This window comes from Barbus barbus, assembly GCF_936440315.1.
Source record: "Barbus barbus genome assembly, chromosome: 10".
NCBI classification, from domain to species: Eukaryota; Metazoa; Chordata; class Actinopteri; order Cypriniformes; family Cyprinidae; genus Barbus; species Barbus barbus.
This window is the reverse complement of record NC_136738.1, coordinates 12,109,314-12,135,406: the sequence shown is the minus strand read 5'-3', so window position 1 is coordinate 12,135,406 and position 26,093 is coordinate 12,109,314. Positions and strand designations below refer to the sequence as shown.

The following is a 26,093-nucleotide window of genomic DNA, read 5'->3' as shown; positions in this document are numbered from 1 at the left end:
ATGAATTCATGCACATTCACATTTAGTCTAGAACTACAGTAACAGCATGTTCACACAGCGCACTGTCAGTCAATACATGGGGGAAAAAGTAACTGGCGTTACTTTTTTTAAAAAGTAACTCAGATATTTTCTTGTAAATGAAAAAGTAATGCGTTACTTTACTAGTTACTTGAAAAAAGTAATATTATTACGTAACTCACGTTACTTGTAATGCGCTACCCCCAACACTGATGACCGATAACAAATATTTTTTAACTCTTTTAAACCAAAGCTGAGCTGTTTCTCATACCCTCTCGCACACAAGCGCTTGTCAATGTGAGCGTCTGTTGTTGCAATCTCAGCTATTCTGATGTCCGTCTCTTTTCAACTGTGAAACAACGATTCAATTACCCATTCATAAAGACATGATCATTCCGGAATGAATCAGTGTTCGAACGAATCAATTAAATGAATGATTCAGTGATCAAATCAGTGACGTACCGCCACCTACTGCTGGTTTTAATTTAATTTTTAAGTATCTTTTCTGTTGTTTAAATCATTTACCCCCGGTTTCACAGACAAGGTTTAAGATTAGTCCCAGACTAAAATGTAATTCTGAGTTGTTTCAACTGAAATAAACTTGCACTGATTGATCTTAAAACATATCAGTGCCTTTTTGTCTCAAGATGCCCACCAGTAATGTTTTTTTTCTAAGACATGATATATACAGAGGCCTTTGGATTCCCATAGTTTTTTAGACCTCATCTCTTAATTTTTTTAGGTTTTGCATTTAGATCTATATCTAGACATTCTTTGTAAAGGTTTAGATATTTTTGGTTAGATAAGTATCAGGTTTTACATTATGATTACAGTCAAACATTAAAATCTTGTTAGAAAGGGAACACATAGAAAGCATTTTTGTTACTCAGTATTTGATAATTAAAAAATCTAACAAAATAAGGAATGAAAAGTGATCATTCAAAACACTATACAAACATTTTGTAATTAATTAATATTTTATTCAATGTACTTCAATAAATGTTAATAAAACTTCAGAAGGGAACAGCAATTATGATGAAACATAATAAACTAACAACAGCAAAAACAATCAGTATCAAACAGTAGATGTCAAAAAGAGGAATAAAATTTTTATAATTCTAGACCATTTTAACTATATATTTACAAACTGTAATTATTTTATGCATTGCTGCACATGCAACAGATATCAGGAACATCTGTTAGGCTAAAATACGGTAAGATAATAACAAACACAATAATTATTAAACAGTAAATTGAAGAAAAAGAGGAAGAAAAATCTAAATAACCATAAATAAATAGAATTGTAACTATTTACATACAAACAGTAATTATCTTAAACATTGCTGCAAATGCAACAGACAATATTACAGTGTCTTTTGCACACTGGCAATTTGCATTTTATGCAAAAGCTGCTGGTTTTTACATCCTTTGGCCAGCACATTTGGCACCTTTTCCTTTTCTGCGAGAGACTGGTCATAGAGGGATGAGCCGTGGAGAGACCAGCTGTGGAGGCACCAACCATGGAGGAATCAGCTCTACAAACACCAGCCGCAGAGCCACGAGCCGTGGAGGGACCAGACCCGGAGGCACCAGCTGCTGAGGCACGAGCCGTGGAGGAACCGGCCGTGGAGGTATGAGCCGCGGAGGGACTAGCCGCTGAGGCACGAGCTGTGGAGGGATCAGCTCCGGAGGCACCAGTCACTGAGGCACGAGCCGTGGAGGGACCGGCCATGGAGGCATGAGCCCCGGAGACACCAGTCGCTGAGGCACGAGCTGTGGAGGGACCGGCCGTGGAGGGACCAGCCGTTGATGGACCATCCGTGGAGGGACCAGCTGTTGTTGGACGAGCCGTGGAGGGACCAGCCGCGGAGGGACCAGCTGCAGAGGCAACAGCCACTGAGGCACGACCTGTGGAGGGCCCAAATGTAGAGGCACCAGCTCTGCAGTCAACAGCAGTGGAGGAACCACCTTCCTCATCCATGGAATCCTGCACTTTTTTTAGGAAACTCACAGAGGCTGGTGTGCGAGGAATGCTTTGCCTTCTTTTCATGAAGGGGTACACCAGTGCTTTTCCCAGCTCCTCCAGAAAATTCCTCCTCCTGGAACTTTTCCCCTGTCTCCAGGTGGGATTGATTTCCCTCCATAGCACAAATGAATTGTAGGCTGAGACATCGATTATATTGAAGAAGAGAGCCATGGGCCAGCGAGCTGTCTTCCTTCCACATGTGTGTGTGTAATATTCCAGATTGCTCCTGCTGGTTTGCCAGTGTACACCTGCATATTGTAGCTGTAGCTGCTTTTGGCATCACAGGCTGCCCAAATTTTGAGACCGTATTTAGCTGGTTTGCTCGGCATATACTGCTTGAACGGGCAGCGGCCCCTGAACCCAAGCAAGCATTCATCTACAGTTACATTCAAGCCAGGATTATACATCATGGGAAGCCTTTCCACCCATTTTTCCCACAGTTCACGGACAGGTGCCAGCTTGTCTGTTTCTCTTCTTGCAGCTCTTGTTGATTTGTCATCAAAACAGAGCACACTTGACAATCTCTCAAAATCTTTCAGTGGCATGGTAGCCCGAAAAATTGCTCTCCCCATCTCTCCATGCCACAGGCTTTGTGTTGCCTCATCGTGGGATTTAAAAACTCCGGCAAGGATGAGAAGACCAATAAAAGCTTCCATTGCAATCCAGTCAATGTCAGTCCACTGATCACCAAACACTCGACGTCCCTCTACATTTGTCATTCTAACTAGAATGTTCTGAATTGAGCTAGGTAAATATAACTCAAATGTTGATTTTATGTTTTCAGCTCTTGAACAGGCATACCTTGTGGGACCAGGTGTCTTTCTGATGATCTCCTCTGCTCGTGCTCTTCCTGGTGTTTGTGGTGGAGGAGACGAACTCCAAAGTATTTCCCCATTTTTAGAGAGAAAATTTGGATCTTCCTCATGGCATTCTTCCTCTGAATCCTCATATGAATGCTGCTCCTCTGTGATGTCAAAATCAGGGTCAGCCTCTGTAAAGTCTTCCTCAGCATCAGAAGGGTCATCTGGTTCACTACTTTCTTCATTTTCACTTGACTGAAGCAAGTGTTCCAGGGCCTCTTGAGCAGTGTGTGATTGGTGTCTATTTTGCACTCCTGATATTCTGGAGAGTCACCCCTTGATTGCTGCACACTTTTTTCCTGACCAGTGGCTGATTTGTAGTTTTGTACCACCAAAAGATTCACTGAGTCTTCACATTTTTTCGTATTTCCCATTAATTTCCCATGTCGGTCATTTTTGAATTTGAAAGTGTGACAATTTTTTTTTTGACTCTTTAACATATCCAAATCATGTTCATGATTTTTTTGTGTGTTCATATTGCTAATGTGACAAAAGTCACCAAGTGTCATCTCATTCCGATGAAGTTCCGATTTTTTAAATTTTAAAATATAAAATTTTTCGGTCAAAAATGACCGAAGAGGGTCAGTCAAATATCACCTCGTAATGGGAAGGTAAATTTTTGATCAGAATTTTTATTATTATTATTTGACGCGCTCCTAAAAAGAAAATTAAGCACACTTTTTACTATGGCAGGGCCTGTCATCTTGTCTTTTTGGCTTGTTGTTTCTGATTGCACCCCAAGGGGGAAATCCAGATTAAATCCCAGAAGGGAAACTCAAAACAAAATGAACAATATTTGTGAACAATTTCTTTGTCCATATCGCCCAGCCCTACCAAAAAGTTCTACTTTGGTCTCATCTGACCACAGGACTTTCTCCCATGACTCCTCTGGATCATCCAGATGGTCCCTGGCAAACTTCAGACGGGCCTGGACATGGGCTGACTTAAGCAGGGGAACCTTCCGTGCGATGCAAGATTTTAAACCATGACGTCTTAGTGTATTACTGATAGTAGCCTTGGAAACGATGGTCCCAGCTCTCTTCACGGCATTGACCAGCTCCTCCCGTGTAGTTCTGGGCTGATTCTTCACCATTCTTAGCATCATTGATACCCCACGAGGAGAGATCTTCCGTGGGGCCCCAGTCCGAGGGACATTGACAGTCATCATTAGCCTTTTCCATTTTCTGACAATTGCTCCAACAGTTGTTCTTTTTTCACCAAGCTGCTTGGCAATTGCCCCGTAGCCCTTTCCAGCTTTGTGAAGGTCTACAATTTTGTCTCGTGTCTTTTGACAGCTCTTTGGTTTTGCCCATGTTGCTACTTAGACTTTGGCTGATTGTGGGGTGCACAGGTATCTTTATGACAGCTAACAACCTCAAACAGTTGCTACTAATTTAGAATCATGAGCAGAGTGTAGCTGGACTATTTAAAAGCAAAATAACAGGTCTTTGAGGGTCAGAAATCTGGTGGATAAACAAGTGATCAAATACTTATTTGACACAGTAATTCACAAATAAATTGCTAAAAAATCATACAATGTGATTTCTGGATTTTTATTTTTAGATTCTGTCTCTCACAGTGGAAATGCACCTATGCTGAAAATTGTAGACCCCTCCATGATTTCTAAGTAAGAGAACTTGCAAAATCCCAGGGTGATCACATACTTATTGACTTCACTTATATATATATATATATATATATATATATATATATATATATATATATATATATATATTTATTTATTAATTACACACACTTTTTTTTTCCTGCGAATTTTTCTCCCAATTATATATGAATATTGAAAAGTAAGATCAGATGTTTTATCAAGCTGTTATGATATTTACATTTAGATATGTAATGCAAAAGGCCACGTGAAATAAAAATAAAAAACATTGTTTCTATTGAGCTCAGTGTTTTCCTCCTGAAGTCTGGACCATTTTTATATTTTGCTTAAAATAAGTATCTACTAAAAACAACAAAATGCATATAATAATCAAAACACCCTCATCATGGTCTGCACAATCTGTTATATGGCAGAATAATAATAATAATAATAATAATAATAATCATGACAAATACAATAGGGTTTCAACTCTTTGCACTAGAACCCCTAATAATGGCTCACATACATACTAAAAATGTAAGACTTAATACTGAAAACTTGGATCTGGAAATATACAAACCGTTAAATTGGGGTGGCATGCAACCAAGTGCTTATCCAGACGGACAAATCCAGTTGGTACAGCCTGGCACTTCAGGGGACACTGCAGCTTTGCAGTAAATCTAGAAATATTATCAAAAACAAAATGTATTATAATAACAGCTTTAACCTCATACTTTATTTACAGGTTTCAGTTATCCAACTTCGTAAATATGAGTCAAGAATTAATTCACATATAAAATGGAAATTCCCAACATCTGTTAGCTAAATGTGTACATTAATGAATTCCAATCATTCATAATTGAGGGATTTGCATGTTCATTAACAATTATAACCCATGGCCACAAATTACAAATGATACCTTACTTAAAGTACGGATTTCCACATGACTACAAAAAAGAGATTAAATGAGAAAAAAAATTGATGCAGAACTGTTTGGATTATATAACATGAATGAGGCACAATGCGTCACATTAACATTCAGCCTTGTACAATGCGAGAAAATCATTTGCATATGCGATTAAATACTGTTATCATTAGCCATTGGCTAATAAATTGTTAGATTTAATAAACTTAATAAATTTGTACACTAAGAATATGTTCAGCACAGATATATTTTTACTTGTCATGTACACAGAGAGTGTACTTTTTTGCCTTTGTAATAATAGTCCTGCACGAAATGAGGAAATTCTGCGATGTGTGATAACAGTGGAGTTTTTTATTTTTTTGCAATGATGATTAGGCTACTTACTTTACTTTTACTTTTGTTATTTAGCAGACACTTTTGTCCAAAGCGACTTACAAATAAGAAAAAGTAACTAAAACTAAAAGTTAACAACTCTATAAATACTATATACCCACATATTTAAGAAAATAAGTAAATTAAATCAAATTGACAAATGCTTATAACAACATTTCAATAATAACATATAAATGAAAAAAAAAAATCAAATAAAAAGCGATACTTCTATCCCTTTCCGGATAAAGTGATAAATAACTAAGTAACTGTGCATATTAGGGCCAACAAAAAAACGTTTCTTTTTTTTTAACAGCGGAGTTTATTAATGCAATGGCCAATCAAAGGCGTTCAGATGAGTCAAGGCTATAAGGGATACGTTAATTTTTGTCACACTGTACTACAACAATTATTATTTCATTATTGTAAAGAGTAAGTTTAGGGCTGGGTTGGTGTAGACGTTAATAAAACAATCTAACAGACAGAAAATTAAATATCCTTTGCTGAAACCGCCGAGTCTTCATGGAGAGCACAGGTCATGGTTGCTTAGCAACGGCAGATGCCACAGGAGCGCGAGCATAGCATAGAGCGCAGCTACAAAGTGCTTTGGAAAGAAGGAGAAAGCCGCGCACCTAGCTTTTTCCACGCGTTTAAGCGCAACATGCGAATGTGGTTTTGTTTTGAAGGAGGAAAAAAAACAATGCTGGACTCGGTCGAGACCAATGAGAACATTTGGCGAGTCCAATAACCAAGTCCGAGACAAGTCCGAGTGCAAACACCAACGAGTCTGAGACAAGGCCGAGACGATAGAAAAATGTCTCGAGTCTGGACTCGAGTTCAAGACCGGACTCGAGTACTACAGCCCTACTTTATAGCACATTATTCCAAATCATATCAATGGATGCACAGCGTATTTGACACACATTGATAGTTGATAGTTCACAAATATGCATTTAAATATATACAGTGGGTATAGAAAAGAATCACCCCCCTTTAAAATAATCACATTTTGATGCTTTGAAGCCTGAAATGAAGACGTACACTGTTTTTGTTATATCCCTCTGTATTTACTCAGTGCAACTTAAAACATCCAAGTGAAAGATATAACACCATGTCAGAGAAAAATTAAATAAATTAAAAATAGAATCACTGAGTTGGAAAAAGGATCCCCCCCTTGTGTCAGTATTTTTTGAACCTCCTTTTGCTTTGTCTGTTGGGATATGTCTCTACTAACTTTTACTTTTACACAGTTTTTGTTTACTGGGATGAGAGTTGCTGAAATCGTGTTTGGTCTCGTACTGTATCGCGTATCTTGTCAGTGTGTGCACTTGCTTGGCCATTTGTAGTTGATAAACAGGAAAGTGGGTTCAAGCGCCAGCAGAAGGCAGTGTAATGAAGTGGTCTTTAAGAGAAACAGTCTATCAGCGGAAGTTTAAAATCAGCTCGTAAGTGTATTTACTTGTCTCAGTGTTTAGCGCATTTGCCGTTGCTAGGAAACGCTTATTTTGTTTACTAGGATGAGAGTTGCTGAAATCGCGTTTGGTCTCGTACTGTATCGTGTATCTTGTCAGTGTGTGCACTTGCTTGGCCATTTGTAGTTGATAAACAGGAAAGTGGGTCCAGCTGAATTGAAATGATGATTTGTTGGACTGGTATAAAAAAGGTTATTATACCGCGGCAGCGGTCGCGGCAGTCATCGTGTGAAGCCCTCCTAGTGTGAAGACCAAAGAGTGTACTGAATTTGGGACTTTCATTAGTTGTCAGTGATAATCATCAAAATTAAAGTAAATAAACATTTGAAATATATCAGTCTGTGTGTAATGAATGAATCTAATATACAAGTTTCACTTTTTGAATGGTATTACTGAAATAAATCAACTTTTTCATGATATTCTAATTTTATGACCAGCACCTGTATATTAAAGAGTTTTTGTTTTTATCTATTTCGTTAAGTAGTAATTTAAAGCTTTCTATCTATATATATATATATATATATATATATATATATATATCTTGTCTGTGTGGTATTCACTGCCTTTCGGTTCGTTTTTGTGAAGCGCTCCTATTCAGGATAAAAGCACGACGTTTTGTTGATATTGTGAGTGCACACAAATAAAAGTAGACCCTTTACAGTTCAGAATTATGTATTACTCTTACCTTTTATGAGCAAAAATTACACCATAAGTTGTTTCCATTGAAAAAAATGCAATTGATTTTTCCACTTCCACTCTCCGCATAAACTATTCAGTGCACATTTATCTAGGTTTAATGTTTAAGCATTGTTATATGCTTGTATTTCGATTGTTATATTTAGTATATCTACAGATTTTATTTTAGGCAAGTCATGATATGAGAAGAATAAATTTATCAAACATATGATCAGCTCATGCCGCTGGCCGCTTGGACGTTGCTTTAAAAAAACAAAAACTTATAGGCTATTTAACGAACAAAAAAACGTTTTTCTAAATTAACTTAATAATAAAAAAAAAAAATAAAAAAAAAAAAATATATATATATATATAAAATGTTTTTTTTAATATATATATATATAATTTTGCCATTACACACAAAACTGAACTATTTTAATAGCCGAAACAGTAGTATCAGCTGCTTTGGGAGAAGGGGGAAAAAAGGATGGGCTCGGGTCAGAAATTCTGATAAGCTGTCGGACACAGGCCAGGCCTAGGGCCTGAGCGTCTCGGGCCAGGGCCGGGCTAGGGCCTAAATTTGAGGCCCGTGCAGGGCTCTAGTACATTTTCTCATTTTAGAATGTTAAGTTCTACTTCTGTAGTTATTTTGGTGAAAGTAACTCAAAAGTAATACAGGATGTAACGCATTACAGTTCTGAGACAGTAATATTGTAAGGTAAGGCATTACTTTTAAGTAACAGTAATAAGTAATCTATAATGTATTACAGTTTGGAAGTAATTTGCACAACACTGCCCATAGCTGACTGTTTGCTTCAGTTGCACTACCAAGGACTGAAATGCACCAGGAAAGCTTGTTTTTAAAATGGCCACAGCTGATGACAGATGAAAGTCAAATGGCTTTGTGTGCCACTGAGAACGTGTTAGTGTTACATCTTTCACTTGGCTGTTTTAAATACAGCAGGATAAAACAAAAATCTGTCTTCATTTCAGGCTGCAAAGGAACAAAATGTGATCATTTCAAACGGGGTAATTCTTTTCTGTACCCACTGTTATTATACGAAAATTTAAAAACCATTTTAAAACACCAACATATCAGAAAAATAGAACTTACCTTCCTGTGGCTAATGACACCAGCAGACGAATTTCAGATTTGTCTTTTATTTTGTGTGTTTTTTTAATATGCTGCCTAACATCAGCTATATCAATTTGGCATAGTGGACATTTTCTACTGGATCTCTGTTAAAAAAAGAAAATAGTATCAATGCACATAAGAAATCCAAAGAATACAAGGAATCCAAATCCAATTCTCCTATAGTTTATTAAAACTTGAAAATGGATAGACCGAAACATAGAAAGATACATTAAGAAAGGCAGAGGGAGATGGGTCAGAGGTGCATTAACCCCCAGGGGTCGGTGGTCATGTCGGTGATACCACTTTCCTTTTTCCTGTTTAGACCAAAATTAACTTAAAATGCTGTGACATCTGTATGACAAAATACAGATAAACATCATGCATCATTTGAAACTTTAGAATGTCTACTTTCAGGACCTGAATTTCATTTTGGAGAATGGGGGGAGGGGGGATTCCCCCCTTAGGTGACTCATATGGGGGGGGGGGGGGTAATTTGAGGGGGAGGGGTTAAGCATATTTTTTTATTACAATCATCTTACCTAAATGTTTTGTCACTCAGTGCAATTGTGTTTTACAATGTAGAATTGTGTGTTGATTCATATTTATATTGTTAGGATGATACAAACAAGTGCATAACTCTAGATGGTGCTATGTGCTAAATTTGTTGTGCAATAGCTTACACAGTGCAAGGAACTTTGATTTCAAACTCTGAATTTAATTTATTTTTAACAAAAAAAAAAAAAAGGCAAGTAAACAGTCAGTAATAAAGTAAGAAAAATAAAATGACAACCAATAACACAAATAAATAAAACAGCAAGGTACAAAATAAATTAATAGTGCTTTAAGTTTGTTAGGTAAGTCGCTTGAATGTTTAAATTGACAAGACTTAAAAACACTTGTTATAAGTTCAGAACCTGCGGGAACGAGTAGAATTATGTGCAATAACCGCAATGCCACATCAAAATTGAAGCCCTGTACTTTACTTTGTGTACACTCATGATAATAGCTAAATACTGCACTTTTGTAAAATAAAGAACATATACAAGGTGCTCTGTCTGATGTTTAAATCTCTGTGGATTTATTTCTGAAATACATTTTAAAAAACTATCCGAAACTCAGCAAATATTTGTCACATATACATAAGAAACGTGTCTATAGAAAGCTTAACATGTCTACTTTTAAATGACCTCAAAAACAAATATTCTTTCTTTACGTAATCCGTATGAAACCAGTATGAGTCTCACATTCTTTCCTGTCTGAACTAATTATCTTCAATGTAGCCACTCCCACCACTATTCAATCAACCACGTGATCCTGTAAATGCCCCTATTTTCAGTGCAAACAAAGCAATTTCATCAGCTTCTTCTAATTTTTAGAAGACAGACACATGGAATAAGCCTTGAATTTCCCTCAGAAGTTTTTAGAGTTTTTTGTTGTTGTTGTTGTTTTACATTAATTTGTAGGCTACACATTTTACTAGTTGAGCTTTTCCCAGACTATATTGTCAGACTGAAATGTCTGAAATCCAGTGAGACATGTTGAAATATGAAATACAGTATTGGTCAGTACTGGTGTACTGGACAGCAGCACAACTGTTTGCAACAACGATAATAATGCATATTACATACATGCATGACAATACAAAGCATGTGTCTATAAAAAAAATCTAGTTTTTTTTATGAATCAGTAATATTGGTGCATCTGTGGTCATTTGAAAGACTGGTGTTGGCTTATCTGAAGGACATTACTAAACCCCCTGCAGTTTGCTTATCGAGCAAACAGGTCTGTGGATGATGCAGTCAATATAGGACTGTATTGTATTATATCCTGCAAAATCTAGACAATCCAGGCACTTATGTGAGGATCCTGGTTGTGGAATTCAGTTCGGCTTTTAATACAATCATCCCAGCTCTCCTCCAGACCAAACTAACCCAGCTCTTTGTTCCCAGCTCTATCTGCCAATGGAATGACAAGACATAAAGCATGTGTCTATAAAAAAAAAAAAAACATGCTTTGTTACGAGACAGTAATATTGGTGATATTTAATGTGATATAGTTTCTCCTGATATCAACATGCTGACAGTTGGTTTGTTTTACTTAATTGTTTTTCCAGTGACCAGATGCCTGTACCACAGATGAGTCCTGCTGACACAAACATTCACATGAATCTCTTCTAACTATTTTTTTGCTGAGTGCTGCTCCAACATCAGCATGTTCAACAACACTGGACTGTGATACATATGGTAAAACAAACTCACTGGTACTCATGACTGGGACATTTTACCTTTCTTTTATTCAGTGTATAGCAAAAAGCCTAAGAACACTTTGGAAATGCCAGGTATGTTTCACTTATTCCTTCCAGAACATATAACAACGACAAACCATGGTTCACAGAAAAACTCAGAAAGCTTTGTCAGGCCAAAGAGGATGGCCACAGGAGTACACAGTAAATTTGCCCAAGTAAAATTTACTCAAATTGAAGAAAATTTTACTCTATGCCAGATAACATTTGGTCCCTCTCTAAAAAGAGTAAAAGTTACTCTTTTGATAGAGTTGTTTTTCCAGAGTTAATTTTGCTCAATTTAGTGTTAATATTTTACTCTTTCCTGTTATATTTGACTCCATTTAGTGTTTTTTGAAATTAACTCTTGTACTATTTTACTCAGTTCAGAGGTTCAGAGAAAATGACTCTGCTACTTTTTAACTCTGTTCAGAGGAAAGTCAGATTTACTCCACCACAATTTACCTCCCCTCCAGAGTTGTTTATCATAAATTATGAGTGAACTTTAAAGAATAACTAACTCCATCCAGAGTTAATCTTCTAAATTACACCCTTCATGTTTTATCCTCAAAAAGCCCTAAAATATAAATGAAAAAACTACTTATTTTTCAATCTGAAAAAAAGTCAACAACAAACTGTATACTCGTGTCTCAATTTTATTTTTCAAGCTCCTATTTAAACAATACTACATTTAATTCACTTGTGATCACAATCACTTGATGGTTTCAGCATCTGTATCATAGGCAGTGTTTTGCAGAAAGCTATATACAATGGTCAGTTCCTAACAGTATGAAGTTCTTAAAACAAAGTGAGCTTTGAAAAACTCATCAACACAGGCCAGTGAATTAGAGGCCTTACAGGTTAGAGCATGCTGGACAATTACAAAAACCAAGACTGGACCCTACTTCTTTTTAGCCCAACAATAAGTAGATACAGCTGGAGACTTTCCAATGCTAACCAAGTGCCCTTGGATACTGGTAACAGTCTGTGAAAGGATGAAAACACATTAGTGCCAATGTGACTTAACAGTTAAAGTCAAAATACAGCATGAGTTAAGATACAGTGATGTCTGTCTTCCACCAAAGTTTCTGTTTTACACACTTCCAACAGATTGTTACTAAATGTGCTATTATTTTCTACTTAGCACAAGAACAACAATTTAGAGAACAGGTGATCATTAAAGGGATAGTTCTCCCAAAAATGAAAATTCTGTTATTAATTACTCACTCTCATGTCGTTCCAAACCCAGAAGACCTTCATTCATCTTCGGAACACAAATTAAGATATTTTTCAAGAAATCCAAGAGCTGTCTGACCCTGCATAGACAGCAAGGATACTATCACGTTCAAGGCCCAGAAATGTAGCAAGCACATTGTTAAAACAGTCCATGTGACGTTAGTGGTCAACCATAATTTTATGAAACTACGAGAATACTTTGTGCACAAAGAAAACAAATATAACTTTATTCAACAATTTATTCTCTCCCAAATCATTGTCCTCCACCATTAATGAGAGTATCAGGATGCATGCACATGCTTTCCTCTGCTCGTAAACAAGGCGCAGCGCATGCATGTTCGATGTCAGCAGCTTCACATGCATGCATCGTGGTACTCTTGATAATGGCTGAGTATGCTGACTCGAAGGAGAAGAATTGTTGAATAATCGTTATTTTAGTTATCTTTGCGCACAAAACAGTATTCTCGTAGCATCATACAATTATGGTTGAAACACAGATGTTACATGGACTATTTTAACAATGTCCTTACTTCGTTTCTGGGCCTTTTCTGGGTCTCGTGGTAGTACACTTGCTGTCTATGGAGGGTCAGAGAGCTCTCGGATTTCTTCAAAAAAATCTTAATTTGTGCTCCAAAGATGAAAATGAAGGTTTTATGGGTTTGAAATGACATGAGTGTGAGTAATTAATGACAGACTTTTCATTGTTGGGTGAACAAACCCTTTAAGAACCTTTCTGAGAAATAAGCAAGTTAAATGTCACACATTGGTACAACATTATGAACTAGTGTCATTCGATCTGCTTCATCAGTAACTTCACCTTGATGAATTTCACAAGACGATCACCGGCTTCTCTAGCTGAGATCTTTCCCAATCTTTTGTGGCGTTGACTTGAGGGTAGCAAAAGATGAACCAGCACCAGAATGGAGGACATGTCGCTCTCCCAACCTAGAGACAGGGAAAACAAAATAAACAAATTTTTCTTTAGGTTTTTAGGTAGAAGGAGTTGAACATACACTCCTGCTTATTTTAACTTGCCTTAACTTCATTGGAAGATGTGCCGATACAAATACATTAAGCACTATTTTAGTTTTATGCTGCACACAGATTCAGTATTAACAGCACGTTCATGACCAAGTCTTGATAACTACAGGTGTGTAGATAAATTGAGCTGAAACAAGTACTGAAATGAAGTCAAACAGTTAAATTTTATCAACAACATGATTTTGTTATTCAGAGTTCCAAATTAAAACAATTTCTAACTGTAAATCTGCAACGCCTGTACTAGGCCCTTGCAAAAAGATCAGGGTAGATATGTTTGAAAATAAATTAAAAAGATTGAGAGGCGACAGCTACTTACATAACCAAACTTGCTCCTGGGGTCAACCAAGTATGGGAATAGGGAGATGATTCCCTTTGCATATTCTTCTTTTAAACTTCGGGAAGGGCTTGTTCTACACACACAAACATAAACCAATTACAATCTATAACATCATAAACATCAATTTACAAAGTACAAAAGGCAAGACTGGTGATTCTTACTTGGGCAAGACGACATTCCTCAACACAATTTTTTTCAGGAGGACTTCTAATCAACATTACTGGGTCGTCAGACTCTGACGTGTCCTCAATATCTCCTAATGAGCTTGAGCTTAAAGAATCTTCAATACAAACCATATCAATGGTCTGATTATCTGTTCATACTACTTTGATAGCATGTCATACAACTACTGAGAATTAATCCAAAAGACACATTAGACTATGCAAATCAGTGAATTGGTGAATATTGCTCAGAATAAACAGAAAACATGATAAGCATGTCAAACAATTTACCATTGAGACTTCCTGTGCTTGGGATGAAAATGTCTAGGACACCGAGGTCTGGTCATGTCAGCATGTAGTCGAATGCTTCCTCATCAGCTTCTGTCTTTGACTCATCAAAGACTTTAACATCCATTGTAGGACGATTTTTTGGCAACTGAAGGAAGACAAACTATTGGCAAATTGACAAATGCCAACAATGCCAAAAGAAGAAAGAGAGTTACTTTTATTGAATATAAGACAAACATACACTTATTATATTATTATTATTAAAAAAAATCAGAATATCAAAAATTGTTAAAGTTTATTTCTTACCACATTCCAAAAACATTTCAAATATAAAAGGTTTTGAAGAAAAAATATATTTCCTTGAACTTCATTCTGACAATGTTGTTGGTTTGCATCCTGAAGGAACCAAAAAGACAAAGTTAAATAAGGCGATAACACTGACAGTCAGATGAGTGTTATCGTTCATCTGTGCACTACACAACACAGGTTATCTTTGTTCACTAATGTGTTTTGAATTTGTAATACCTGTCCAATAGTTCTGTTAAAGCATGGTGCTCAGTTGCTCTTTTTTTTCTTTTTTGATGTGATGGATTTAATTTTAAAGTATAATAATAAAAATAAGTTAATTCAGTCTTATATTTTTCATGAGGTAAACATAAAATTGCTTGGTTTATATCTTTAATGTATATAGCCTAATTGTAGGCTAATGTATTGCTGTACGGCCCAAAAATGTTTAACATTATCTGTTTTTTCCCTCTTTCTCCTCTCACTGAGGAGGAGCGCTGGTGAAATATTGTTATTGTAAATAGCCTACTTCCCAGCATTTCAGTAATAAAAGTGTGCATTAAAAATGCATCTAAATTACAGTGAAGTGCAAACATTATCGTACGGTATTTCGCAGTGGTCAAAAAGGATTCAAACGGTGAAATTTGAAATAAAACACAGACGTTCTGCAATAAAATCACAGACTACCCCCTGTAAATGTTGAAAATACCTTACGTTCCCATGAGAAACCGTTAACGTACCGTCCGAATAGGGCGCATACACATCAAAACGGGCTCCAACAAGTCAGTTAAGACTAATGTTAACTTAACTCTTTACCGAGTCAAGTACATGCGGTGCACAACTTGAGCCGCTCGTCACAATATTTAGTGGACAAACATTGATAGGCAGTTAACTAATTTCACTGGTGTCACTTAACGTTCGTAATGTATGTTAGCTATTTGCTTTCAAGATAACTTTGCCTAACTCCGTTCTCAAACTAACATGAGAATCGATCTCTGTAATGTTCAAAAAACGTGGCAAAATGATCTGAGCTCAAAACAGAGGTGAATATTATTAAAATAAACACTAAGACTTTAAAACTTTACCTACTTTTCCAATCAGCAGAAGCGCATCTTCTCTTCTAAACTCAGGAGCAGCAGCAGTCGATGGTTGTGATTAACAGTAATGGCGGATCAACGAAGGGAGGAGAACAGTTTTGGGAGGAGTCACAGTTACTCTGAAATTTTGCTCCCACTCTACAGACAAATTTTACTCTGTACACTCAAAATAGCGCAAAACCAACTCTTTTTGAGGAAAAAAATATTAACTCTGGAAAAACTACTCCACCATTTTTCCTGTGTAGGAACACAGAGTCTTGTGGCTGAATAGAACTGTTTGGCCTGAAAGACCTGTGGAAGAACTGTGGAAAGGCCTGAAAGACATTACAAACTACAAGACACCATGCCCCAGCTCTGCAGGGAATCAACAACTGGCTGATGGCCTGAATACATTTTACTGCAGATTTGAAACTCTCGGTCTCACGCCCCATACCCATTCTGACCATCTCTCTACACAACCATCATCACCTCCACCAACCCCCCTCTCCCCTCTCCTGCACGATGGTGTTTCACCAGCCTGTCTGAAAACCTGTGCTGACCAGCTGGACTCCATATTTATACAGATTTTTAACAAAATCACTGGAACTGTGTGAAGTTCCTGCCTGCTTCAAATGCTCCATCATCATCCCCATCCCAAAGAAACCCAAAATCACAGGACGTAATGAGTACAGACCTGTTGCCCTAACATCTGTGGTCATGAAGTAATTTGAAAGACTGCTGTTGGCTTATCTGAATGACATTGCAGGACCCTTACTGGACCACCCTACTTATGTGAAAATCCTGTTTGTGGACTTCAGTTCAGCTTTCAATACAATCATCTCAGCTCTCCTCCAGGCCAAACTAACCCAGCTCTTTGTTCCCATCACTATCTGCCAATGGATCACCAGCTTTCTGACAGACAGGCAACAGCTAGTGAGAATGGGAATATTCATGTCAGACTAAGTTTGCAGATGACATCACATTTAGCCTACAGACAGGAGGATAAAGAGCTGGCTGTCTGATGCGGTCTTAACAGCCTGGAGTTCAACTCACTCAAAACTGTGAAGATGATCGTTGACTTCAGGAGGAACCCCCCTGCTCTCCCCCCATTCACCATTACACCACTATGACTCCTTATAGACAGTGACAATAATAGTGTATTTCTATTGCCTTTATTGGGGTTAATACGAGGGATTTACAGGAATTTAATTGATTTTAAGCCACTGGCAGTAATCCTGAATAAAAGTTTCAGTCAGAGTGATCTTCTATTTTGTCATCAGTAAAACATTACAACAGATGTCATTTTATATATAAAAAAAAACAAAAAAAACACAGCAATTGACAATGTATGAGACCAGAAATCTAAATGTAAATCGCTCGGTTATATATTTTACAGTATTTAGACTGGATTGTTGAAAAACGGCGCTGCACACTGGAATCAAGGCAGGTCTAAATGCCAGTTTAGTCGAAAAAGGGCTTTTCCCAGTGTGTGGACGTTTTTAAACAGGGATGGGCATTTGTCCACTGCTGTAATGGATTTGTTCAAAGATACAAACTGTACATGTGACAGTGTTTCCGCTAAATTAATTCTGCCGTGGCGGCCCGCCACACCAAAAATCATCCCCGCCATGGCTGCAGCTTTTCAGTGACGTCACTCGATTCATTTACAGTCTGGTAATTTATAGTGGAGGAGACGTTAGTCACACACTAATTATTAAAAGGTGAGTATAATATAGCGCAAACTTAAGTGTTATCATAGTAGTGGTGTAAGTTATGTGTAACGATTCGATTCAACCTCCAACATTACACAGTAGTTGTGAAACAGATCGCAGTTGATCCGTGGTCCGTACGGACCAGACCTCAAGGTTCGGTTCGCATGCGATTAACAGACTAATTGCAAAAATGAACCATCACAGAGTGAACGTTTATCATTTGTATGTGTTTTATCTTGCCAATTTACACATTCGAGTGATTTTAAGCCATTCCAGCGCAAGACGAGGCGAATAGAACTTATTTCATTGTCCGTGCGCTGATTTCTGTGGCTACAGCTGCCGGACACGGCGCCCGTGCACAGATTTTTAAGCGAGCGCGAACACCGAGTTCATTCTTCATTCGCATTTCCTTGTGTTTGAATAGACGCATACATACAGAATTATGTGAAAATGGACGTCTCAAAAATCATTCTCGATAACGCAGTCACTTATCTTCAGTGAACGAAAACAAGTTAGAAAGAAACAGCATGTGTATCATATTGGATCCGTGCATTCGGTCTTAAAGGGACAGCTGCCTATAAACACATGCTGTTATATATGACAGAAGAAAAGGGGCATGGTTCACAGGAAAATCACCCATCAGTGAAAAAATCCTAGAGGAAACACTGATGTGAAATACCTTAGATGATGATTCCTGGCCCTCCTTCTCCCCCGAAGCTTGCTGAGTGCAGGAATCCTGATGAAATTCAAAAATCAGAAAACACAACATCAAATCAGAAAACACAACACAGGATATCTGCAGCTATCAGCACTTCCTATTAAAAAAGTGCTCCCTTTTTCAAGTCAAGTCACCTTTATTTATATAGCACTTTTAACAATACAGAGTGTGTCAAAGCACTTAACAGTATCAAATTGGAGGAGAGTGTCAGTAATGTATAATATTAAGATTAAACACTCAATTTTCAGTTAAAGGCATTTCATTATTGAACTCAGTGATGTCATTGTCTAGCTCAGTTTAGTTTAAATAGTCCCTCTGTGACAGAATGGAGAAAAAAAAACCTTGGGAGAAACCAGGCTCAGTAGGGTGCCAGTTCTCTTCTGGCCAGGATATTATTGTTTATTTATTGTTTAATTAAAATTCTAAATGTATAAATGTATTATATTTTTATATTGTTGCAATTTCTAACAATAATAGTATTATGTAGTTCGGTAATTTATTATATTTTTAGTTATGTTTTATTATTCAAAATGCACCAATGGCTTCACATCAGCACACCATGTCTGTACAAGCGAGCAGCACGCTGTGATGGGAACTCTCACAGAACTGTCGTTTACACAACTTGCCAATTCAAGTGATTTTAATCCATTCAGAAGTTGCACTTATATAAAGCTGAATGTCAAACTGCTCACAGCTTAATGTAGCAGCTTATAAATACACAAATATATGTCAAAATGCCCATCTTAGCGAGTTTCGGATGTGTACCATCCTGTGAGTTTCAGAACTCAAAACTTCCTTGTTAGCCCAAAAAATAGGTTTTAATTGAAATCAGGCGGCCAAAATGACTCATTTTGGATTCTCACGAGCGCATGCATTCAGAGCATGGGATAGCGGGACAGATTGCAGTTTTCAACAGAAGTTAAAATGAGCGAAGAAACTGTGAGAGGAGAAGATATTCAAATACCAGCATCCTCACAATCCACGCTTGGAGGTGATTGGGTTTTGAAAGGTCAAAAGACCTTAGTTAGTCAAAAGACACCGATCTGCAAATTGTGCCGAAAATCGGTTGCAGTCAAAGGCAGTTCGACAACCAATAGTGAATATGAGAATTATGAAAAGTTTTGGGAGAGAGAGTCAGCTGAACACGAAGAGCCTGCAGCAGACAGGGTAAAAAAGCACACACAACAAACTTTGGCAGAGACATGGTGACAGTTCAAGTGGTTGAGAGAGATGGGTTTTAAACAGCTTTTAAAGACGTTAGACCCAAGATACACACTACCTGGGCAAAAACACTTCAGTGAAACTGAATTGTACGAGTCATGTCGCCAAACTCTTGCGAATGAAGTGCAGAAGGTTTTACATTTTGCCACAACAACCGATCTGTAGTCCAGAACGTCAGAGCCATACCTCTCCCTGACAGCACATTTCATTGATGAAACCTGCCAACTCCAAAGCTACTGTCTGCAGACATCTTACTTTCCAGATGAAGTAATTGCTCAAGATCTTAAAGATGCGCTGGCATCATGGTCGTTGCCCGAGGACCGCATGGTTTGCATGACAAAAGACAGTAGAGCTAACGTTGTCAGTGCACTACGGATTAACAACGAGCAGCGGCTTCCTTGTTTTGGCCACAGGCTTCATATTGCCATTGGTAAGCAATGTTGGTGCTTCTGTGAAATTAAATTCAAGTAAAATATATCTTGTTGGGATGTTTAAAAATACAAAAAAAGAATAACATAAGCATATCTTTTATAGAACAGTAATAATAAAATGAGAGATATATTTCATTTAGCAGATGCATTATATACAATAAACATAATTATATATAATAAGATGAATTATAAAGTAAAATATAATCATTATAATATAAAATAGTAATATCAATAATATAAAATGCCATACTTTCACACGTTGAATGTTCATTGGACTCAAAATGTTATTATGTCTATCCTATGTAGGGATGGGTATCATTAAGGTTTTAACGGTATTACTACTCTTATCGATACTGCTTATCGATCCGGTACTTTAACGGTATTCTTATCGGTACTTTTTGTTTTACTTTGTTTCTTTGTTCATATTCTTACAGTATCTTATCTTATGTATATAAAACACTAAAAATGCCTGCACTTCATCAATTTGTAAATGCACCAGTGTGCAGGTATTTGTAGTGTTTTATATACATAAGATAAGATACAGTAACAACATGAACAAAGAAACAAAGTAAAACAAACTGACAAATACAATAAAACAAACACACAAACGAAATGAAATAAACAGTGCTTTCATTTTCCATGAAGGTCGACTAATATTAATGTTCAGGTAAGTAATAGTTACAAAAGTAATCAAATGTAAATGAGCACTGCATAGTTTTCACTGTATGTACTGATAGATTTATGTTTATTAAAGCTATAACGTTGTTCAGAGCTGTGGGTGATTTTCTCTTTGCATTTTGTTCTTTGATTAACATTGATGGCTCAAGCTCCAGTCTGACACTTTAAGACAATATACTGACACGCATCGGATTTTCTCCCAACTGTTCTCGTCCACTTAAAACATAAAAGTGAAGACTCTCATAACTGGACATTTTGACACATTGTGTGTGTATTTTTTTGGCATATTTTTGTGTGTTATTTCGACGCGCCCAAAGCTCAAAGTGTACTTTGCTTGTCCGTTTCGGAGCACGCCGCCGCGCAGGCACACGCGCGCACACACATTTCAGCCTGAACAGCATCACTTGTGCAGATTGTAGTTTCACCGTTTTACTATCAAATATGTCCTGCAATGTAGCAACAGTAAAGACGGCATTGTATAACAATCACTGATTGAGCTGATTCAGATGTTAAGTGTTGGTTCGAAGGAACGAATCCACGCCGCTATGAAGGGAAGGGAGTTGTGCTAGAAGAAATGCGGCTATAATCCTTGGAAGCCAAAATCGAAAAAAAAAAAAAAATACTTAGCTTAATATAACAGCCACAGGCCTAAAGTGTGAGCAGATGTTTGAATAGTTGGTTCTCTCTTCTATCATAATTAAACAGGACTTTCATGTTGCGTGTGCTGAAGCTCCTCCGCGTGAGCGCGATCTGGCTTCTGAATTGCGCATAGCAAAAATGCATCATAGACAAATGTTTGAATATTATTGGACATAAAAACAGCTGGCGCCATTATATATATATATATATAGAGAGAGAGAGAGAGAGAGAGAGAGAGAGAGCAACAATAAATGTATGTGTGTTTTCTTAATTTCTCCAATACCGACAGAAGTACCGATAACGTCAGAGCTTATCGATACTCCGGTCTTTCATAATTTAGCCCCGAGATCGATTTAATACCGAGTTTCAGTACCCATCCCTAATCCTATGTTTATGTCGGTTATAAATGTTTTCCAGAGAGGAGCATAAGGGGTATTAGAATAGGAGCCATTGGAGTTTGCAACAAAGTGGGCATTTGTCCACTGCTGTAATGGATTTGTTCAAAGATACAAACTGTACATGTGAAATACCTCAGATGATGATTCATGGCCCTCCTTCTCCCCCGAAGCTTGCTGAGTGCAGGAATCCTGATGAAATTCAAAAATCAGAAAACACAACATCAAATCAGAAAACACAACACAGGATATCTGCAGCTATCAGCACTTCCTATTAAAAAAGTGCTCCCTTTTTCAAGTCAAGTCACCTTTATTTACAGGTCCTTCTCAAAAAATTAGCATATTGTGATAAAGTTCATTATTTTCTGTAATATACTGATAAACATTAGACTTTCATATATTTTAGATTCATTACAACACAACTGAAGTAGTTCAAGCCTTTTATTGTTTTAATATTGATGATTTTGGCATACAGCTCATGAAAACCCAAAATTCCTATCTCAAAAAATTAGCATATCATGAAAAGGTTCTCTAAACGAGCTATTAACCTAATCATCTGAATCAACTAATTAACTCTAAACACCTGCAAAAGATTCCTGAGGCTTTTAAAAACTCCCAGCCTGGTTCATTACTCAAAACCGCAATCATGGGTAAGACTGCCGACCTGACTGCTGTCCAGAAGGCCATCATTGACACCCTCAAGCAAGAGGGTAAGACACAGAAAGACATTTCTGAACGAATAGGCTGTTCCCAGAGTGCTGTATCAAGGCACCTCAGTGGGAAGTCTGTGGGAAGGAAAAAGTGTGGCAGAAAACGCAGCACAACGAGAAGAGGTGACCGGACCCTGAGGAAGATTGTGGAGAAGGACCGATTCCAGACCTTGGGGGACCTGCGGAAGCAGTGGACTGAGTCTGGAGTAGAAACATCCAGAGCCACCGTGTACAGGCGTGTGCAGGAAATGGGCTACAGGTGCCGCATTCCCCAGGTCAAGCCACTTTTGAACCAGAAACAGCGGCAGAAGCACCTGACCTGGGCTACAGAGAAGCAGCACTGGACTGTTGCTCAGTGGTCCAAAGTACTTTATTCGGATGAAAGCAAATTTTGCACGTCATTCGGAAATCAAGGTGCCAGAGTCTGGAGGAAGACTGGGGAGAGGGAAATGCCAAAATGCCTGAAGTCCAGTGTCAAGTACCCACAGTCAGTGATGCTGGTGTTGGTCCACTGTGTTTTATCAAGGGCAGGGTCAATGCAGCTAGCTATCAGGAGATTTCGGAGCACTTCATGCTTCCATCTGCTGAAAAGCTTTATGGAGATGAAGATTTCATTTTTCAGCACGACCTGGCACCTGCTCACAGTGCCAAAACCACTGGTAAATGGTTTACTGACCATGGTATTACTGTGCTCAATTGGCCTGCCAACTCTCCTGACCTGAACCCCAAAGAGAATCTGTGGGATATTGTGAAGAGAAAGTTGAGAGACGCAAGACCCAACACTCTGGATGAGCTTAAGGCCGCTATCGAAGCATCCTGGGCCTCCATAACACCTCAGCAGTGCCACAGGCTGATTGTCTCCATGCCACGCCGCATTGAAGCAGTCATTTCTGCAAAAGGATTCCCGACCAAGTATTGAGTGCATAACTGAACATAATTATTTGAAGGTTGACGTTTTTTGTATTAAAAACACTTTTCTTTTATTGGTCGGATGAAATATGCTAATTTTTTGAGATAGGAATTTGGGGTTTTCATGAGCTGTATGCCAAAATCATCAATATTAAAACAATAAAAGGCTTGAACTACTTCAGTTGTGTTGTAATGAATCTAAAATATATGAAAGTCTAATGTTTATCAGTACATTACAGAAAATAATGAACTTTATCACAATATGCTAATTTTTTGAGAAGGACCTGTATGTTTATGTCAGTTATAAATGTTTTCCAGAGAGGAGCATAGGGGTATTAGAATAGGAGCCATTGGAGTTTGCAACAAAGTGGGCATTTGTCCACTGCTGTAATGGATTTGTTCAAAGATACAAACTGTACATGTGAAATACCTCAGATGATGATTCATGGCCCTCCTTCTCCCCCGAAGCTTGCTGAGTGCAGGAATCCTGATGAAATTCAAAAATCAGAAAACACAACATCAAATCAGAAAACACAACACAGGATATCTGCAGCTATCAGCACTTCCTATTAAAAAAGTGCTCCCTTTTTCAAGTCAAGTCACCTTTATTTATATAGCACTTTTAACAATACAGAGTGTGTCAAAGCACTTAACAGTATCAAATTGGAGGAGAGTGTCAGTAATGTATAATATTAAGATTAAACACTCAATTTTCAGTTAAAGGCATTTCATTATTGAACTCAGTGATGTCATTGTCTAGCTCAGTTTAGTTTAAATAGTCCCTCTGTGACAGAATGGAGAAAAAAAAACCTTGGGAGAAACCAGGCTCAGTAGGGTGCCAGTTCTCTTCTGGCCAGGATATTATTGTTTATTTATTGTTTAATTAAAATTCTAAATGTATAAATGTATTATATTTTTATATTGTTGCAATTTCTAACAATAATAGTATTATGTAGTTCGGTAATTTATTATATTTTTAGTTATGTTTTATTATTCAAAATGCACCAATGGCTTCACATCAGCACACCATGTCTGTACAAGCGAGCAGCACGCTGTGATGGGAACTCTCACAGAACTGTCGTTTACACAACTTGCCAATTCAAGTGATTTTAATCCATTCAGAAGTTGCACTTATATAAAGCTGAATGTCAAACTGCTCACAGCTTAATGTAGCAGCTTATAAATACACAAATATATGTCAAAATGCCCATCTTAGCGAGTTTCGGATGTGTACCATCCTGTGAGTTTCAGAACTCAAAACTTCCTTGTTAGCCCAAAAAATAGGTTTTAATTGAAATCAGGCGGCCAAAATGACTCATTTTGGATTCTCACGAGCGCATGCATTCAGAGCATGGGATAGCGGGACAGATTGCAGTTTTCAACAGAAGTTAAAATGAGCGAAGAAACTGTGAGAGGAGAAGATATTCAAATACCAGCATCCTCACAATCCACGCTTGGAGGTGATTGGGTTTTGAAAGGTCAAAAGACCTTAGTTAGTCAAAAGACACCGATCTGCAAATTGTGCCGAAAATCGGTTGCAGTCAAAGGCAGTTCGACAACCAATAGTGAATATGAGAATTATGAAAAGTTTTGGGAGAGAGAGTCAGCTGAACACGAAGAGCCTGCAGCAGACAGGGTAAAAAAGCACACACAACAAACTTTGGCAGAGACATGGTGACAGTTCAAGTGGTTGAGAGAGATGGGTTTTAAACAGCTTTTAAAGACGTTAGACCCAAGATACACACTACCTGGGCAAAAACACTTCAGTGAAACTGAATTGTACGAGTCATGTCGCCAAACTCTTGCGAATGAAGTGCAGAAGGTTTTACATTTTGCCACAACAACCGATCTGTAGTCCAGAACGTCAGAGCCATACCTCTCCCTGACAGCACATTTCATTGATGAAACCTGCCAACTCCAAAGCTACTGTCTGCAGACATCTTACTTTCCAGATGAAGTAATTGCTCAAGATCTTAAAGATGCGCTGGCATCATGGTCGTTGCCCGAGGACCGCATGGTTTGCATGACAAAAGACAGTAGAGCTAACGTTGTCAGTGCACTACGGATTAACAACGAGCAGCGGCTTCCTTGTTTTGGCCACAGGCTTCATATTGCCATTGGTAAGCAATGTTGGTGCTTCTGTGAAATCAGAATCAGAATCAGAATCAGAATGAGCTTTATTGGCCAAGTATGTTTACACATACAAGGAATTTGTTGTAGTGACAGAAGCTCCACAGTGCAACAGAAAGACAGTAACAGGACAGGACACAGGTAATGAAACAAAATAACAGGAAATAGCCAATAACCAATGTACAAAGCAGCAAAAAAAATAAAAAATACACAATATATAATATATAATATAGGCGACTATGTATGTACAGGTGAAGTATGTGCAAATTAGAAATGAGAAAATAAAATAAGTGAGTGTGGTGAATGGATAATGTATTAGTTGTGTGTTCTACGTTTATTTATTGAGTGTTCATGAGATGTATTGACTGAGGGAAGAAACTGTTCCTGTGTCTGGTCGTTCTGGTGCTCAGAGCTCTGTAGCGTCGACCAGATGGTAACAGTTCAAAGAGGTTGTGTGCTGGATGTGAGGGGTCCAGAGTGATTTTACCAGCCCTTTTGCTCACTCTGGATAAGTACAGTTCTTGGAGAGTGGGGAGGGTTGTACCAATGATTCGCTCAGCAGTCCGGACTACCCTCCGTAGTCTTCTGAGGTCAGATTTGGTAGCTGAGCTGAACCAGACAGTTATTGAGGTGCAGAGGATGGATTCAATGATGGCAGAGTAGAACTGTTTCAGTAAGTCCTGTGGCAGGTTGAACTTCCTCAGCTGGCGAAGAAAGTACAGCCTCTGCTGGGCCTTCCTGACAATGGAGTCAATGTGAATA

The 26,093-nt window shown here is 37.9% G+C and overlaps 1 protein-coding gene across 1 annotated transcript in view; it reads right to left on the bottom strand.

The window, feature by feature from the left end:
* LOC306876485 (uncharacterized protein) overlaps positions 1-26,093 on the bottom strand; it is a gene marked incomplete at its 3' end in the record, with an annotated part of 56,896 nt that overhangs the window by 2,459 nt on the left and 28,344 nt on the right. The window contains exons 7-11 of the mRNA XM_079427693.1: positions 23,632-23,688; positions 21,718-21,774; positions 18,180-18,236; positions 9,063-9,187; positions 5,088-5,187 (exon numbers count right to left, since the gene is read on the bottom strand). Of these exons, the coding sequence (XP_079283819.1) occupies positions 5,088-5,187; positions 9,063-9,187; positions 18,180-18,236; positions 21,718-21,774; positions 23,632-23,688 (396 nt within the window). The remainder of the gene's footprint in view (positions 1-5,087; positions 5,188-9,062; positions 9,188-18,179; positions 18,237-21,717; positions 21,775-23,631; positions 23,689-26,093) is intronic.